The sequence below is a fragment of the Semicossyphus pulcher genome, unplaced genomic scaffold, assembly GCF_022749685.1.
Source record: "Semicossyphus pulcher isolate SPU_LCO1_2020_fin unplaced genomic scaffold, fSemPul1.0.p SCAF_16, whole genome shotgun sequence".
Taxonomy (NCBI): Eukaryota; Metazoa; Chordata; class Actinopteri; order Labriformes; family Labridae; genus Semicossyphus; species Semicossyphus pulcher.
The window spans coordinates 12,351,376-12,369,283 of record NW_027211670.1 but is presented as its reverse complement, the minus strand read 5'-3'; the positions used below and the strand labels follow the sequence as shown (position 1 = coordinate 12,369,283).

The 17,908-nt window shown below is 43.5% G+C and overlaps 1 protein-coding gene across 1 annotated transcript in view; it reads left to right on the top strand.

Annotated features, from left to right (window-relative positions):
* ankfn1b (ankyrin repeat and fibronectin type III domain containing 1b) overlaps window positions 1-17,908 on the top strand; it is a 123,763-nt gene that overhangs the window by 75,530 nt on the left and 30,325 nt on the right. Inside the window, exon 5 of the mRNA XM_069664960.1 lies at window positions 10,595-10,717. Coding sequence (XP_069521061.1) covers window positions 10,595-10,717 — 123 coding nt within the window. The remainder of the gene's footprint in view (window positions 1-10,594; window positions 10,718-17,908) is intronic.

Here is a 17,908-nt window from a genome sequence, read left to right as displayed (position 1 = left end):
ATGGTTTATGTGAAGAAATCAAATTTAAATTCTTCGCATTATCCTAGTCTTGCATTGAATTTATCGAGTTACCTTTCCCTCATGCTTTTCTGACCCTTCTTTTTCGCATCAGTTGGAAAGAAAAGAGGGGAAAGTGACAAAGAGAGAAGACCCACCGCATTACTCTCTCTCCTCCCCCAGAGACACAATCCAAGTCAAATTCTAGCAGAAAGACAATAATGACTGAGGGTTCCCGCTGTCTGACCGACGTGAAACACATTCCTTCATTTTTCCAGACTTTTTTTTTTCTCTTCGCCTCATTTTTTTTCCAGGGTTCTGAAATCCCAGTGTAAATACATATTGAGGAGTATTTACAATAGTGGTAATGGTGGTGGGAGAGGGAGCTAACTCAGCGGGCCGACGAGCTGAGTGTGCGACTATTTGTGTGTTTGTGTGCGCGCAGGAGTGTATTAGATGTTAAACGTTTGTGTTAATATCACAAATATAGAGACTGCAGTTTTGTGAACGTAGCACTGAGCCCTCCGTGTGTGTGTGTGTGTGTGTGTGTGTGCGCGTGTGTGTGTGTGCTTGTTTGATGTGGCTTGGCTGCACTGATGTTGGGTTGTTTGAGAACTTCCCAAGAGCACGCTGCCAGGCCAAAGAACTGAGCGGGCAGAGACACCCATTGTTTTGGTATCCTGGCCATAACTGTGTGTGTGTGTGTGTGTGTGTGTGTGTGTGTGTGTGTGTGTGTGTGTAAAAGATATATAAAAGGAGAAGGAAAGATTAATTTGGAGTACTTGAAAAGCAGCAGTGCATAGCATTTTCCATTCTGGGTTGAAACACAAAAGCATGCACACAAACACACACAAACATGCAACATCATAACATGCAAACACTCCGTCCTCACGACCACATTAGCTGAGGGAATTCTCGGGGAAAATGTCTTGCTGTTATGTTGCACAACAACTTGAACCCTCCACCAAACCTCTCCCTCCAGTCTCAAACCACACATCAACATTTGAACACTTTTCCCAAAAACATCTCAACACTTTGGATGCTCACAGTTTGTTGGCTTAAAAATTTGTACAAAAATGTGATTTCAGGACTAAGCAGCGTTCGGAGCAAACAAGCCGAGTCAGCATTTCAACCGCGGTGGTCACTTTAAGGTCACTCTTTGACATTTTCAATTAAATTTTGGTGTTTTTTCTCCCCAAAACGATTCCACAACATTGTCATTCACTTAGCCTTAAATATGTTCATATGCCCAAAACAAGAGCCTCCTGCTTTGTAGGACACGGCCTATGATTTTGTAAGACTTGAGGCGGGTGGGATAAACCTCTGCCTCATAGCCACCAGAGGACTCACTAAAATATCATCATTTCTTCGAAGAGTAGAAAGTTTGAAATAGTTAGGTCAAAGGTCAATGCTGCTGACACAAAGACACATTTTTACTCCCTTAAACGTTTTAGTAAGGGATGATTTAAAGCAGTTTGGTTGTGATAGTGTGAGCCCTTACTTGAAGCGTACGGGTCTTGTCCTACACTAAAGGTGCTATAATGACCTGCTCACTGTACTTTATCCTGCCTATTACATGGTCACTTTCTAAGGAGATTCATAATGTGACCCAAAATATTGATTTGGAAATTGTTTTATTCTTTTTTCTTCTGTTTCTTTGGCTAAGAAAATATGCAGTTGGATTCTCTAGTTGGAACTGCGGCCGTATCAACAGTTTACTTTGTAGGCTTTTAATAATTAGCAAGTTTAACTGTAATGACTTCAATTGGTGAAGGTGAACGGGATGATGACTACAACAATCAGAGTCTGCTGACTTTTCTGTGTCCTGTAACCTCTCTTCCTTCTCCCGCTCTGCTTTCTTTGTTTCCTCTTTCCTTTCTTTTTGCCACGGGGGCAGGGCTGATGTTAAGTATACCAGACTCCTTTTTATGCCTGTTAATAGGACTGGATGTAGTCCTCCAGAATCTCTGATTAGAACTGCGTACGTAGCATCTATAGCAGCTGAGATATTTAGAAAAAACAGACTGTAACTGTCCAATCAGAATCAAGTATTTCACAAATCTGTGGTATATATTTCTATAACATGAAGTTAGACTCTTATCCTTAATGCAAAGCTTAACTAGAGTCGAGCTCAGGTCGAGAGGACTAACTGAAAAGCCAGGGTGGCTGCTTGTTTAGCTTGTTTAGCTTAAGTGTATGTGAATGTAAATGTGTGTGTGGTGCGTCTCCCTGACTGTACGCCCTTCTCTAACTTTCTCCGCTAACTGCCATGACCCTTTCCCAAACCGAAACCTAATCCTAGTAACCTAAACCATAAACCCAAGCTTTAATTGTAATTAGCTCAAAATTGTAATTGGTAAATGTTGACTTTGGAAGATTCTGCTCAACCGTCTTCCCTCAATTTAGACTTTTGGTCCTCACAAGTATAAAAACGCAGCAAACACACACTCGCCTCTCTCTCCCTCCTCAAGGTTCCCCTCTGCTTTCCAGCATAAATAATCCCCTCAGTCTGCTGGCTCAACCCTGATTGGAATCTAGACGCCGTGCTCAATTGTGGGTTGATGGGGGAAAGTGGGGTGCCCTGCGCGTGATTGTGTGTGTGTCGACACTTCAAGCCGCTTCAAGGCCATAAACACAATAACAGAGGGGTGTCCACCTCTGTGAGGCCTGGCACACAGATCCACAACCGCGGACTACAATAAGCTGTTCAGACTCATTCTCTGAAATGATTGAATGTTTTCTGAAAATTACAACGAGATGTTCACAGACTGGAGTAGAAGCGCGCTCTTTTATTCACTGTTAGCGCTTCAGCTCTGAGCCGTGAACCCTTACAGGCTGACAGCATTGCTGCAATACTCAGAGTACCAATACAGGGGGTTAAGATCCAGGCTCCACAAGGTTTTATCAGCTTTTCTGTGTCCTAGCGGAGACCAGCTGGAGTTTTATGTGGAGATTCTGCTGAGAATTATGAGATTCTGTGTGGAATTATTAGTGGGTTTCAATGTCATGTGATGTTATGTGTTGTGTATGGCAACTGGTGACTGTTACCAGGTTTATGAAGATTTTTGGCAGCAGCGATAAGGCTGTCAGGTTTGATCAGATAAGTCAAGCTCCCCAGACACTTCAACATTATTATGTTACTGTATGTCTTTCCTGGATTGTGGCCCACTAATAAATCACACAGTCTCACCTTGGATTGGGGGTAACTGACAAAGTCTATGAGCCGTCATTCAACATACAGTATTCACACAGCGGCCATTTTCCTCTGACATTAAGCTCATTGGGTTCACATGTGGTTTAATATTGTTCTGTTTATTTCCGGTTGTAAGTTGGATAAATGTTGGGTATCTGACAATCATTGTCATTTTACTGCTTCCGCTAACAGTAGCATTCAACCATTTTCTAGCTAGGACTTCGCGTATTAGTCATATAAGCTTTCAGCCACTTTCTAGCCCACAGGAATATAAGCTGTTTGTCTTTTATCATTTAACTATTTCCAAGCTAACATTTTGTTAGCTAACATAATGTTAGCTTGGACTTTTAACCTTTCCTGTTGTGTTTAACACCAGAAAAGTGTTATATTAGCTTTCAGCCACTTTCTAGCTAACAGGATTAAAGTTGTAAGACTATTATCATTCAACCATTTCCAAGCTAACATTATGTTAGCTATCATTACCTTAGCTAGGACTTTAAACCTTTCCTATGGTGTGTAACACTATAAATCTGTTATATTAGCTTTCAACCACTTTCTAGCTTACAGGGATATAAGCTGTAAGACTTTTATCATTCAACCATTCCCAAGCTAATATTATTTTAGCTAATATTATGTTAGCTTGGACACCTTTTCGATCGTGTGCAAAACTATAAAACTGTTACATTAGCTTTCTGCCTCTTTCAAGCTTACAGCAATATAAGCTGTAAGACTTATCAATCAACCATTTCCAGGGTAAAATTATGTTAGCTAACATAACCTTAGCTAGGACCTCACACCTTTCCTATTGTGTATAACACTATAAAACTGCTCCTAGCTCACGGTAGTATAAGCTAGTTAGTAGCTGAATGCTAACGTTAGCTGTTGCCTGATTGTAGCTTATCAAATATGTTGTTTTATCCATTTGGATTTTTACCATCTCATGTCTTTCCAGTTGCTGATCAATCAAGAAGTGGTGAAATAACAATTTGTCATATACCCTACACTTATAGGACTTACAACCTTGAACGCAGCAGTTAGACATTATTACAGCATTCCCACCCTGTGCGTGACCTGAGAGGAAAATAGCCACTGTGTGAATAGTCAATACTCTTGGCGAGTGGTGTCTGCTGGAAATATATTGCTGCTGTATGTTCAATTGGGTGTCACCACATCTTTCCAATATGATATCTATTAAATTACCCCAGATCGGTTTCCTCTGAATCACATTATTATCTCATCCCAACCGACCGAAAGTGAGTGGAAAGAGAAAATTGCCTGTGGTACGGCTTGCTTTGCCCCCTCCCTCTTAGCGGTGTGGTACTCCAGCTACAGTCTCTAATACTTTGCTGGCTTCAATGCGCTTGTCAGCTCCGTTCAAGATTCATTTGACTGCAGATCCATCATTGGTATATCTCACTGTGTTGAGTCAGCCTTATGCCACACATCAAACGCACAGGGGGACACAGAGGGAACGGTATCAAACCCAACACGACAGGGAGCCAAATGAAGTAAAAAAAGGCGTCGAATTCCTACTTCATTTTTGTCTCCCTGACGAATTTTGAGCTATATGTGCCGATCCTGTGGAAAACAGGAGTAAGAGAGGAATAGAAGTGGAGACGTTTGAAGACGAAACGATGAGTGTGACTCAGAAATGTAACAAATGAAGGGATGGAGCCAAGATGGAAATATCTCTGTTTACTGTAGTGGGTGGATGGGTAGCATATGAGGAGATGTGCGTAGGGTGATAACAGAGTCCTTTCTTTGGCAAAGCCTTATGGTTAGCTCATTAGCACTTCAAGATGAGGCATTTATTTTTCAAGGCAATGAGCTAGCTCCTCTCTGCTTTGGACCCATGGGTACTATGAAAGTTATCCTTCTTATCACTACATTTGTTCAGTGTTGACTTGTTTTTGAAGTAATCCAGCTACATTTGTTCCAGACTAAATCAGGTATTATGCAACAGACGGCTGTGATATTGCTTCTCATTTATTTACCCAAACGATTAAAAATGACACTTCGGGCAATTCAAGTTCATGTAATCGCATCACAAATGAAGGAAAAGCTCGTTAGCTTGAAGAAATATCAGTACGTTTTATTGGTGAGACCTCAGTCCAAGTGAAATAAAAGCGGCCTCGGCCATGTAGGGAGACGTACACGCAGACATGGGTTTGGATGGAGATGGCGAGTGGAAAACAAGGCTTTCTTTGAGCACATTTTAATTAGCAATGTTCATAGCTTGGCTGCGCTCTTTTATGATTGGACCGCTGAAAGCCTTTTTGTTTGCCTAATGAAACACATTGAGGGGTATGTTCCTGAATTAAACTGTGTTTTTGTATGTGCGCCTGCATCCATTTCATTTGTATCTGTTTTTGCTGCCCACATTCTTTGTGGCGCATTAGAGTTCACTGGCAGGGACGAGAAGCCGTAGCAGGAGACGGAGACGGAGATGAAAGAAATCATACAGTTTTGTTTTCCCTCCAATCCAAAATAGTTGTTTTAGGGCGGCAGCCATTAGCCATAATTGCTGAAACAGGGTCAGGTATTTGTCTGTCCTGCTCATGATTCACTACAGTGTCTCTGTCTTAGTAATCTGGAGTATGATCTGTGGTTAAGGGCAGCCCAGCCTCAGACAGACCACATAGATTGTGTTGTGCATAGCGTTCTAATGGTTTCAGTGGTATCCCCTTTATAAACACATCTCACACTAAACCCTCTGTATGATCTGAAAACCTTTGCAGAGCAGGCCTGTTGTATTATTTCTCTTTTTACAAAGAAACCACTTTGAAAGAACTTAACCCTAACCATAAATAAAATAATTAACATTCTGGAGAATGGGGCTAGTTGATGAATATTTACAATGTAGTATTAACACCTATAGAACAAAACATACTGTGTATATCAGCCGCTTCCTGTATCTCAACATCTTTGAGCCGTAGTGGTTTTGCTCGAATTCCACGCAGTCTTAACTCTGCTCTCGAATAGCAGTGGGTTACTGAGGCTGTGAGCGGGGTCAAAGTTCACAGCCGATAGCTTCATGTACTGTGAGCGAGAACAATCAGTTCTTTCGCCGAGTTTGCTCTGCACATGAATACCTCCGAACAGTTAATTGCTGCCATGGCTACAGAACAGAGAGGCAAAGTGACATGAGGTGAGTTGTTTGCAGGAAAGCGATCCTTAGCAGTGACAGTGCGAACGTGTGTGCTTGAAGCACGTAGGTCAGAAGTTTCTCCATCTCACCAGACAAGCCATTCAGTGTCGACAAAAGCCCTCCTGTGCTGCTGGACTGGGGAAAGTTAATAACGTTGGCAAGATCATAATCTAAGTCACACTGCAGCGAGGTGTTTTTGTAGTTTTTTTCTTTTACCAATATAAACGTTGTAAATGTTTTGTTTCTATTGCTCACATCAAGATTTAAATAGTTGTAGGTCATGTTTAAAAAATCACAGCCAGTATAGCAGCTTTCTGAGACTTCAACAGGAACAACAGGGTTATTAGCTAAAAGCTAGCGTTAGCATGCTGAGCAGCACCTTGCTCACAATGACAAGCTAACATACTGATGTTTTCAGGTAATGTTTACTATGTAAACCATCTTAGTTCAGTGTCTTATTTGTGAAGAATGCGACCATCTATCCATCCATTATCTATACCGCTTATCCTGTTCAGGGTAGCGGTGGGGCTGGAGCCAATCCCAGCTGTCATTGGGCAAGAGGCGGGGTTACACCCCGGACTGATCACCAGTCAATCACAGGGCTGTTAACAGAGACAGACAACCTTTCACACTCACATTCTAGAGTCACCAATGTACCGAACGAGCACGTCTTTGGATAGTTGGAGGAAGCCGGAGTACCTGGAGGGAACCCAAGCATGCACAGGAAGCTCTCTTAGGCCTTCTTTGGAACCTTCTAGCTGTGAGGTGACAGCGCTGTGTGCACATAGTGTGCAACATTGCTCAACAGGTGATCTGAATCAATTCTGCCTGGTCTGAAAGGATTTAATTGCCTTTGTCCGTGTTCATTGAGAGCAAAAGGTGCTGAGGTGTGAGATGGGAAGTGACAGGAGTATGACATGCACAGGTGTCTCTACAGTACGTCTAAATGCCACTGGTTGGCTCGTATGTGTGCGCTCTCCTGGTGGCGGTATGGAGTCAGTTAAAATGTACATTTGTTGTCCATACAAAGGATCCCATGGCATCAAGATCGGTTAATATTTCAGGGATTTGACACATCCTCTGCAGGACTTAGTTTGATCAGGAAAAACAATCAATGCTTTGACAAATTTTCTTAAACAGTAATCAACACCAGGAAAAATGAAAGACAAAATATAATTCTGATGAGAGGATAATCGACCGGGATATCCTGAGTAGGCCTCTAAGGGGATTGCATCATCGCAGTGTGCCTGCTGTGGTGATGTTATCGGGGACAGCTGCAGGGGGCGGAGCCAGGCTTGGGGCTCTCTGGAAGCCAAGAGGCAGCCAGTTGCCAGCAGATCCCCTCCACAGAGACCCACCTGCTCCGCATGTCCATTTTTCCTCTAAACCCCTCAAAGGGATTCCCTGAGTCCTCTTCTATGTCCACTGGCCCCCGTGTCTTTGAAGTCATGATCCTGTGTGTTTTCATGGCATTGAAGTCGTTATCCTACGGTCGTGTCGTGTCATGCGTTTGATCCAGAAGTTTGTTTGAAGTTTTACGGGAACTCTTAATGTAACTATTGGCCAACATATTAAATCTATTTAAACCACGGCAATTACAACAGCCAATGATGATCCCGACCAATCGCTCCAGCAGTCTATTTATGAATCAAACCAGTGAACTCTGCGTTTTATGTAAAGACACATCAGCATTGGCAGTAGCTGGCATGCACAAGGCAGTGCTACTAATTCAATTAAAAGCCCTTGAAGAAGAAGAAGCCCAGCCCGACTTAATACCATCAATTAGGGGTTGCTTTGCCATCTGACTAAAATCCCACACCCCATTTGTGTGATTCATACAGGAAAATATGCCTCATTGTCCTCGAGGTCAACCGACTCTTTGGAGAAGCTGGCGGAGGGTCAGGAAACAGTAGTTGAGGGTGTAGGAGTGGGAACGGAGGCGGTCGGGCTGGGGGTTTTTCTACTAGATAAGCCCTAGCATGAGGTCATTTGAATGAGAACTCGGCTTATGACGACGTCTTTCTAGTGAAACAGATGGTCGGACGAGGAACTGCTGGAGAGACTGAGAATATTTTCAGGGTTCTGTTTCTACTACAACAAATTGAGGCCCAATTTTAGACAGATAGAAAGTGTTTTCTTGGAAATATTCTTTAGAAAGCCTGTTTATACTGTAGGTTTTGATTGTAGTTCATGTTATATGTAAGTGTACTCTTCGTTTGTCGCTTTCGAGTGAATGAATGTTGATTTATGGTGCCTGTCAAGAATCTGGATTCTGGTATGAAATAAAAAATAGTTGGCAATCTTTTTACGAGACATTTATTTTGAAATCAGTTTAAAAAGAGGACAGGATGTTCTGAGTTAGGTAGCAGAAAGCTCAGCTGGCATGGATTTGTAACATCCAAAAAGGGTTTCAGTTCAATTTCCAAGGCATACTTTCGTCCCCACTTATGGGAACGCTGAAATGTCCATGATGCAATAAAAGTCCGATTCCATCTCTTTAGGGTAATCACTGTCTCAGATCTGTGTCCCGTCAAGTCATGGAGGCATTCGACTTGACAGGACACTCTCAGACCTTCTGTCCTCTTTGTCAAGAACATATGGATTTCTAATTCATCCCAATGCCAAAATATGAGCATGTGACATTCTGGCAATTGAATTAGGTGCAACTGAACGCATCACCACACTGTCATTCATCCATGTCACTGTTCAGTAATCAAAGTTAACAGCATGAACTATTGTGTACGATTTCATCAGTCCCGTTTTATCGAAGCCTTATGTGAGCTGTTATTTCTTCAGCCTCTCACATAAACTGACGACAGTAATGGCAAAAACAAGCTTTGTTTTTGAGTGGCAGGGTGCACCCCAGTCGTCCCTGCTCCCCTCCATCCAACCATCCCTGCAGTTTGTCTCCAACAGAGCTCACCATGGAGACTAAAACGCTTTTTGGCTCAGGTTGAGAGGAGTTCTATGTATGTGTGCAAGTGTATGAGTCATTATTAGGAACGTTTTATCATTTCATAATGAAATGGAAACAGCATGTGTGTGAGATTACTGCCACACAATGCTTGGGCATCATTTTATGTAATGTTCTGTCATTTAAAAAAAAGTGCTCATGCAGGACCAAAGGAAATTACTTAAATTATGCATTTTGTATTTTTCGTCTAAATGCTGCGACTAACCCGAAAGTTACACTCTCACTTTGGCTGCGTTCAAAACCTCTGCTTAATAAGTTGTGAGAAACCCTACATCACACACTCCTCTCTGCTCCTCTGTGCGCCTGGCTCTTTGATAGAGCTTATTATTACATTTTGATTAGTCCCCACTGTTACCACTGCAATATTGCATTGCTGAGTCTCATCAAATGTGTCCCGGGCTAGGAAGGAAGAAATATTACATTTCCTGTTTTTAATTTTGAAGGAAAAGTTGAACTGGGACTTTGGCAGCCTGGCAGAGGAGATTAAAAATGTGTGTGACTTCACTTTTTTTTTTCTGTGAAAAAGATTTGGAGTAAATTAGGCAGGAAGTATGCGGCTTTCCCTGAAACTTAATGTTTCCTCTGGGAGCAGCAGCATTGTTACACAGTTTATCAACTTCTTGGTTTACATATCCACTGAGTGTTTCTGCAAAACTCAGTTTAGTTTGAGGTGAAAGAGAGAGATATTAATGTTCAACCTTGGATAAACATTCTTAGTCTTTGGCATAGAAAATTAAACTTTCATGTAAATGACTTACCCACAGTACAAATAGAGATGTTCCCATACCATGTTTCCTTCACAATATCGATACCTAGACTTGAGTATTGGCTGATATCAAGTAGGGTTAGGGTTAGGGTATCAAGTACTCTGATGGCTTACATTTGGCTCTCTTTGACTCACATAACTTTCTTCGCTTGCACAGCACTTTTGTTTGTTATCGTCACATGATAATTTACCTGAAACAAGTTGAATTTTGGGGGGGTTGAAATAGTTATATCCAATCGGTACATAGACTGGCACACTCACCAATACCTAATACCAAATTTAAGGCAGTATCAGACGCTGATATCGATACCAGTATCGGTATTGGTATCAGTATCGTAACAACACAAAGTACAAATATCAGTCTCTTTGTGTATGCCATTGTCTAAATGAAGAGCCGCTGGATGCAGTGGACCACCAAGACAGTCTCCTGTACTCCTGTTCAAGAATCTATAATGTATTACAAGGGACAAGCAGCCCGCTGTATTCTGACCCATTTGTTCTTGTTCCGTACCCAAGGTCTGAGTCGGGGATCTCCAAATTCACCCATCGTCTATCCCTCAAAGAGCGTGTGGCCAAGGCAGAGAAGGCCTCCTCAGACAGACCCTCATCCTACAGGAGACGATCTCTAAGCGTGGACTGGTAAGACAAAAGAACATCTCATAATCCTCTCAATCACATCACATGATCCCGAAAAATCAAAGGTATAGAGAGTACACTTTGCCTTCTCTATTTCCTCTTGAAAAATGGCGGGAAGCAGATGCAATACTTAAACCTGAGACCGATCTTTAAGGCATTAATGTTCTCAAACTGTGAAGATTATAGGTCCAAAGAGACCTAATAAACTTGTATCAGAAGCATCATTTAGAGATTATTTTGATTATCGCAACTGAAGTCCAAATAGGAACGCCTAACACGAGGGAAAAAACTGCAACCCGGCATTGGTATGATGTGTCAGTGTACACAGTCAAGACTGAGGTTGAAGAGGATTGGGGGCTGGTGTTTGGGGCGTGGGCAGAGAGTGGGCGTAGTGGTGATAGGCTCCCGCTCTGTCTCTGCGTCTGGGTTTCGTTGAAGAGCGCCAAGCAGCTCCAGTGGCGCCGGCTCATCTTGCTCTTGTAAAGCTCCAGTCCTCAGGCAGCTGATGAAAGGAGTTTGAAAGCTTTCCATCACGAGGGCTGGCTTCCCGGTCCCCACCCATGGGACTCCTTCCCAGTCTCCTCTCTTGTTGCTTGGCCCCTGCTCGTTTATCTACCCATCCATCCTGCCGTCCGTCCATCTGGCATCCCCCCTTGAGCTTCCTGCTATGCAGTCTTGGCTCTTCCTTTATACTCCTCTGACTTGTGGGAAAATAGACCTGGATTAAAGCGGATCTTACACTTCCTTCTCACTTAATTTGGTCAAGTAAAAAATGTCCAAACAGTCACGGGTCTAAACAGTTTCCAGGTTTGTAATTGCTGCGCCGGGACTACAGTAGCTGTTCAGTAGACTTACTTTGCGGTTTGTGGAGCTACAGGTGTTGGTCTCTCCGAGGTCCCATCGAATCACGCTAACGCCCAGTGTGAGGTCTTACAAGGTCTTTTGTCGGCCTTACGAGACCTACTGTGTGGTCTTGGACTGATGTTGCGTTGTGTGGTCCGCCAGAAGAAATGCGGTGTTAAGTGTATGAGCGTTTGGAGCGCAATGTGCAGTGTGAGGTCCTTTACTTTAACAGCTCCGTGTTTTCCTCCCATGTTGCTGAAGAGGGGGACCTGGCCTTTAAAGTTCAGGCCCTGGTTGATGTAGTCTGGTTTTAATGAAACACAGTGGGTAGATTGGACATGCTCATTTACGAGAGGGAGAAGGAGGGGGGGCTCGGCTACAGCTGGATTCTGACTTTCTCCCGGGGCGAGCCACCGTTACAGGAGTGTGACTGGCCTTTTGTGACATAATAAACAAGGGACCCCAGGAGGAGAGATTGGAGGTTGGGGGGCTGAGTCATGCTACTGGGAGGTGAAACAAGGTCGGTCGGGCTTCCGACAAGACCGGCACAGCTCCTCTGGAATGCACAGTCATCAAGGCGGTCCGAAGGAAAACTCGCGTGCTTGTAGCATCTATTGAAACATCCCGTGAGTCAGTTGCATTTTTGGAATTGTTGGACATTTAAAGCACTTCCTGTCGTCTCTCTAAGCAAGATGTCCCGTTGTTTGGCCCACCTAGTTTCACTGAGGCCCAACCCAACGTTCAGGTCAAATTTTCATTGCTAAGTTGCAATTTTTTAAAACAAGGCCATAATAAAAACAATCATGTAACACGGAGTACCGATTGAGAATAACTAATGCGTTATTTCCTATTTGTTTTTCCCAATGTTTTCGATCCGATTCTTAGTGAGTCTTCTGTGCCTTGACACAGAGGCTGAAAGGCAGTTGAAGAAAGCACTCACAGGAATGCACTCGCCTGTAATGAAAGTGAAATGTGGAAATGTAGGGTTATTCACCAATATAGCTGGAAACCTCCCAGCAGCGCTCGGCAATAAAGCAGTCTCAGATGACTTAACACTTTACTATCTATTTAGTGGACCACTGCCGTTTATGTCGATTCCAGTCAGATACCCAAACAAACTGGGACCATTAAGGGAATTCTGAGCCGAGGCAGCCCGTATACAAGCGTGAAACAGGAGGCGTTTTGCAGCTTTATCAAAGTCTGCGAGAGCTGGCAGGGGCCTGGGGAGAATGCGATAATAAAAGATAATGGCAGTGTTATTGTTATTAGTAATCAAAGTAAATGGCCTCTGGGGTATGAGTGGAGAAAAAGGAGAAGGATGTGGAGGGAGTGTTAAAGGGGAAATAAGAGGGAATATGTTGCTTGCTAAGACACGTTTTGGGCCAGGAAATTAGTGTTAATATTACAATGTACATATGTGACGTCATTGGGTAAAAATGTGAGATTTCTACAGAGGAAATTCAGAATATAATCAATTCTGACTTCTGCTTCCTTAAAAGCCGTTTGAGAACCGATTTGATATTACCGCTGCCTGCTGCTGATACTGTACTTCACACAGGGAGCTATTCACATTATGAGAACATCACTTCAATATCCAAACTAATACTCTCAGCCTAACGTATGCTTGTGTCCCCCGGTGCTAATATTTGCCTCCTTGTTTCCTATGCGTGACGTGGAGACATCCAGTAGAGTCAGAGAGTCAATACCCAGAGCTATAAAGGGACACTGATTCTGCTCCAGCTGAGGGCCAGTAAATATGTCTTTATTTCCATATCCTCTCATGGTGACAGAGAGGTGGTTCCAGTCATTCGCCGAAAACCCCCGAGTGCAATGGAGAGGCAGCCATGCATGTCGGCCAAGCAGTTTTTATTTCCCAGAACAGTTCCCCCGCAGTACGCCTGGAGAGGAAACTCTATACACAACTGCTTCATAACATCAACGTGTGATACAGCATTCGGCACCTTAAACCAGTTGGAAATTGAAGGAATGTTTGATTGTAATGCGTGTGGTTTTGACAGCACTCTTTGGATGACGTCTTAACTCAGATGTCAGGAAAGAAACCAGACATTTCTTTCCCTAATCGATATGCTAACACACACCCAAATACACAAACGGAAAGGTAGAAACTCTGCACCTCTGATTTCGTCCTTGATATTCATGCTCATGAGCAAACACACATTGTAATAGTTAGCATTGTGTTGAGTTGGGTGTGTAAGGGGGGAGTAGGGGTTACTAAGTGCTAATCCGTATGAACCATGCTCAAAGAGCATAAAAAAGAACATAAAGAAATCACCAAAGTCTGGGTGGAAAAAGGAGGGCAATGCTCAAGGGGCCCGGGTGTAAAGTGGTTTTGGACAGTTTGCCACTCGCCTCATTTGGTTCTAATTTGATTTAATATTCCCGGCTCTTTTCTTTTTCATCCTCTCCTCAGAGTTTTCCTTTCGTCTGCGCCTGAGAACTGTCAGTTCAAACGAGACGGACAAACGAGGAGGTTATAGATCGCAATAATTTCTCTCTTTAGAAATTCTGATCCGAACGTACGGTGAAAGATCACAGAGGAATGGGCCTGATTCCTGCTTGTACTGACATGTCTGACATTTTACTTTTGCTTTGTAGCTGATTTAAAATTACATCAGTCTTAGAATGTATTACAGACTGAAAGCCTTTGACACACAGAAGGCCAGGAGCCAAAGTGAAGAACACATGACATAGTTCAAGATTATAAAGTATATGCAATACTTGCAGTTTATATTTAAGAAAATAAATGGGCTCTAAATCATAGACTGCATATAAAAATGGACTTTCCAAAGTGAAGCCAATGTGGAAGAGCATTAAACCTAAATTCTGTCTGATGGCCAGAAGGGGGCGACCGCGCTGGTGGCCATAAAAAAGTCCAATTGTTTGACTGGAAAGTGACCCTACTTCTCAGCTGATTTATTACCCGCGTAAACATTTTGGTTCTGGGTTTATGGTCTCAAGCGCTATGTTCAAGTGTTCTTTAAAACAGAACGAACTTCATTTAGGAAATTATGGTCAAAATTTAAATCAATACTAAAGCAGGGTTTACTTTAACAATGTGATTTTTCAAGTTTCTACCTTGCAAACTTGTCAGGGCCTGTGTCCACTGACAGCGTTTTTTGCACAGGAAGCGCCTATCGAAAACCAATGCAGTCCAGCGTTTTCAGCGCTTAGCGTCCTAAGCGCAAAAGCGCTCTCGCCATCACCTGTTTTTTGTGGCTGCGCTCACACCGCTCTCAGTTGAAAATAGTTCAACTTTTGGAACACTGCCGCGCTCGTCAATGTCATGTCTCCCTCACCGACTAATTAATATCAAGAGGGGGCGGGACTAACGACATCCATTCCTTTCCATTGTTTTTATATTTTCTTTGTAAAATTTCGTTAAATAAAAGCAAATATTTAAGCAAGCAGAGCAATTTAAAACAGACTTAACTGTCACTACTAAGAGAAGCGGAAGTGCCCCCAAACAACTTTCGTAACCTAGCAACAGTAGGTGCCGATGAAAAGCGCTCTGAAATTGAGGCCGTGGATGCTGCCAGCGCAAAAAAAAAGGCAGATAGAGGACACAGGCCCTCCCTATTGTCCAAATATGGTCATTTCCTTTAAAAAAACCCAACAGATTTGATGCTTTGATTGGGGGTTTATAAACCAATTGATGACATATTGGTCGCTACATCCACGTCTTGAATTTGGTCTAAAAATTGTCTACTTTAATGATTGAAAGCTTCACAACAGCTATTGGACCTTGAGTGAGATTCTCTGAAACAATAAAAGTCTTTGATGTTTGATGAAACTATTAGAAAACTTTGTATTCTCTTTTTCGGGTGTCCTGTTAGGTTTGCACTTTGACTGCTTCTTGGCCTGCAGTATTAATTTGTTAAGGCAGGGTTGCTGGCCTGATGAGCGGCTATAGTTTCCAGTTCACATGAGGGAGCAGAGTTTCTGCTTACCTCTCTGTATTTGGATAGACCCTGGGTTATTCCTTCTTACGCACATATACACACACATGTAAACACAGACACAAATATACCCACCTACATGCGCGCCCGTTCACAAATACATGCAATCACATAAATTAGGTTGATTAAGCTCACAAATGCACACATGCACATGTATTGTTTTTGCAAAATGACCATGCACACAAACACACAAATATTAGCACACACTCACACACTGTGTTCCTGACTCTGGATGCTGCGGGCTGCACTAAGGGAGATTTATGAGGCTGGCTCCCTCTTGTCCTGTGTGTCTCCGACTTGATACTCTGGTTTCCACTCCAAACCTCAACTCAGCACACAGACACAGAGAGACGGGGGGGAGGCAGACTGAAAGGGAGAAGTAGGAGAGGGAGTAGAGGAGGTGGAGGGGGAAAAAAGTGGGATGTCAAAGAAGACTTAAATAGGTAAAAAGAGGAGGTGGGAGGAGAAGGAGGAGGAGGAGGAGAGAGTGAGAATGATTGAGACTGAAGTGGATGAAAAGACGGATTGAAAATATGATGAAGAGAGACAGCGAGAGTGAGTGATGAAGAGCTCTGAAAACTGGACTCCGGAGTTGGAAAGAGAGACGAGAGGGAAAAGTAAGGAAATAAAGAGTTTGGGAGAAAAAAATTCAGTGAATGTTGTGCGTCTGTGTGTGTTTCCTTGTGTTCGTGTGCAGAGACAGCCAGAGGATCAGAGGGTTAGCGTGGCTCCATGTGTTGCTTATAAGCTGATAAAAGACAACCAAGGCACCCCTCTGCCCACTTTCTATGAGTGTGAGTGTTTGTGTGTGTGTGTGTGTGTGTGAGAGGGTTGCGTTCAGGGTCAGAGGCAGAAAGAAAATCAGCTGGGGACCCAGGAGGCTTGTGGTTTGAAAGTAGTCTCGGAAAATGGTTAGCAGATTGAGATAGGAAGCCCAGGTAGAATAGACCTCCGCAACCACGGCGGCGCACAGAGGAGCAGAGGAGCTGTGAGGGCCAGTGAGGAGGAATTCTTTCTCTTTTCTTATTTTTGATTTTCTTTTCCCACTTCAAACTCGATCAGTCAACAATGCTTCCCCCTCAATACAAGAGTTAACCCTCATCATACCAACATATTTCACTTAGAAGGACTCCTGAGTGGCGTCCCTGTGGACCCCGAAACAAACAACTATCGCAGCAGAATGTGAACTTCTTTCTTCTCAAAACATCGTTCACAATGTAGGGTTAGGGTTAGCTTAGGTTAGGTTAGGGTGCGCCCCATGTCTAAAGGCTCAGTCCTCAACGCAGCCGCACCTTTGGCCCTTTCCTGCAGGTTATCCCCACTCTCTCTGCCCATATATGGTAAATGGGCTGTCCTTATATAGCCCTTTTCAAGTACTCCGACCACTCAAAGCACTTTGACACTACATGTCACATTCATCCACTCATTCACACACTGGTGGCAAAGGCTTCAAATCTCCAATCAGTATCCATGCACATTCATACCCGACGGCTACGCCTTCTGGAGCAATTTGGGGTTCAGTGTCTTGCCCAAAGACAGTTCGACATGTGACTGTAGCAGTCAGGGATCGAACCCCCTAACCTTCCAATTGAGAGACGACCGACTCCACCACTGAGCCACTTCTGGAAATCTTTGTCTGTCTCCATCAAACTGACCGACCTCCCTTCTTAAATGAGGAATCATGGCTAACATGACTCGAATAAAAAGTTCCGTCAAACTGCGTCTTTCTGTGCTGCTGTCATCTGTCACTCATCACAGCATCTGGTTGACATACCCGCCTCCACCTGACCTCTTCCTGTGTGAATCAGCGAGTGTCCAGATTTGGGTGCAGCGAGCTCGTCGGGGATCTCATTCCATGTTTCATCCATCTAGATCGAGTATCTAAACTCTGTCAGAGAACTTTCCCATGTGCCTTATGGTGTGTCTCCCTCCATAGGAAATACAAATTACTCAATGGGGCCCAAACCCAAAGGACATGGGCATTAACTGCTGCTTTTCCTGTATTTCTCATATGTCAAATACATTAAGTTCATTGATAATCTACTATCACCCTGTCCACTCTCTATTCATCCTATCAGGAGAGTACATGTTTATGTTAGGGCATTCACGTTATCCTTTTTACAAAGGATTTATCACAGTCAGGAGATCAACCCCCCACCCCGCCACCTCCCTCCATCTCCATCCCCGATAAACAGCCGTGGGACTTTAAACATGGCGCCCGGCCGGCGTGTGACTGAGAGAATGGGCCAACTGGTGGCTTCAGTGGCCAGGGGTCGCCCCCGCCCCTCTCCTCTCCCTGGCTGGGTGGGTGGCATATGGCGGCCCAGGCAGGGACCCCTTTGGTGTCACACACACACACACACACATACACACT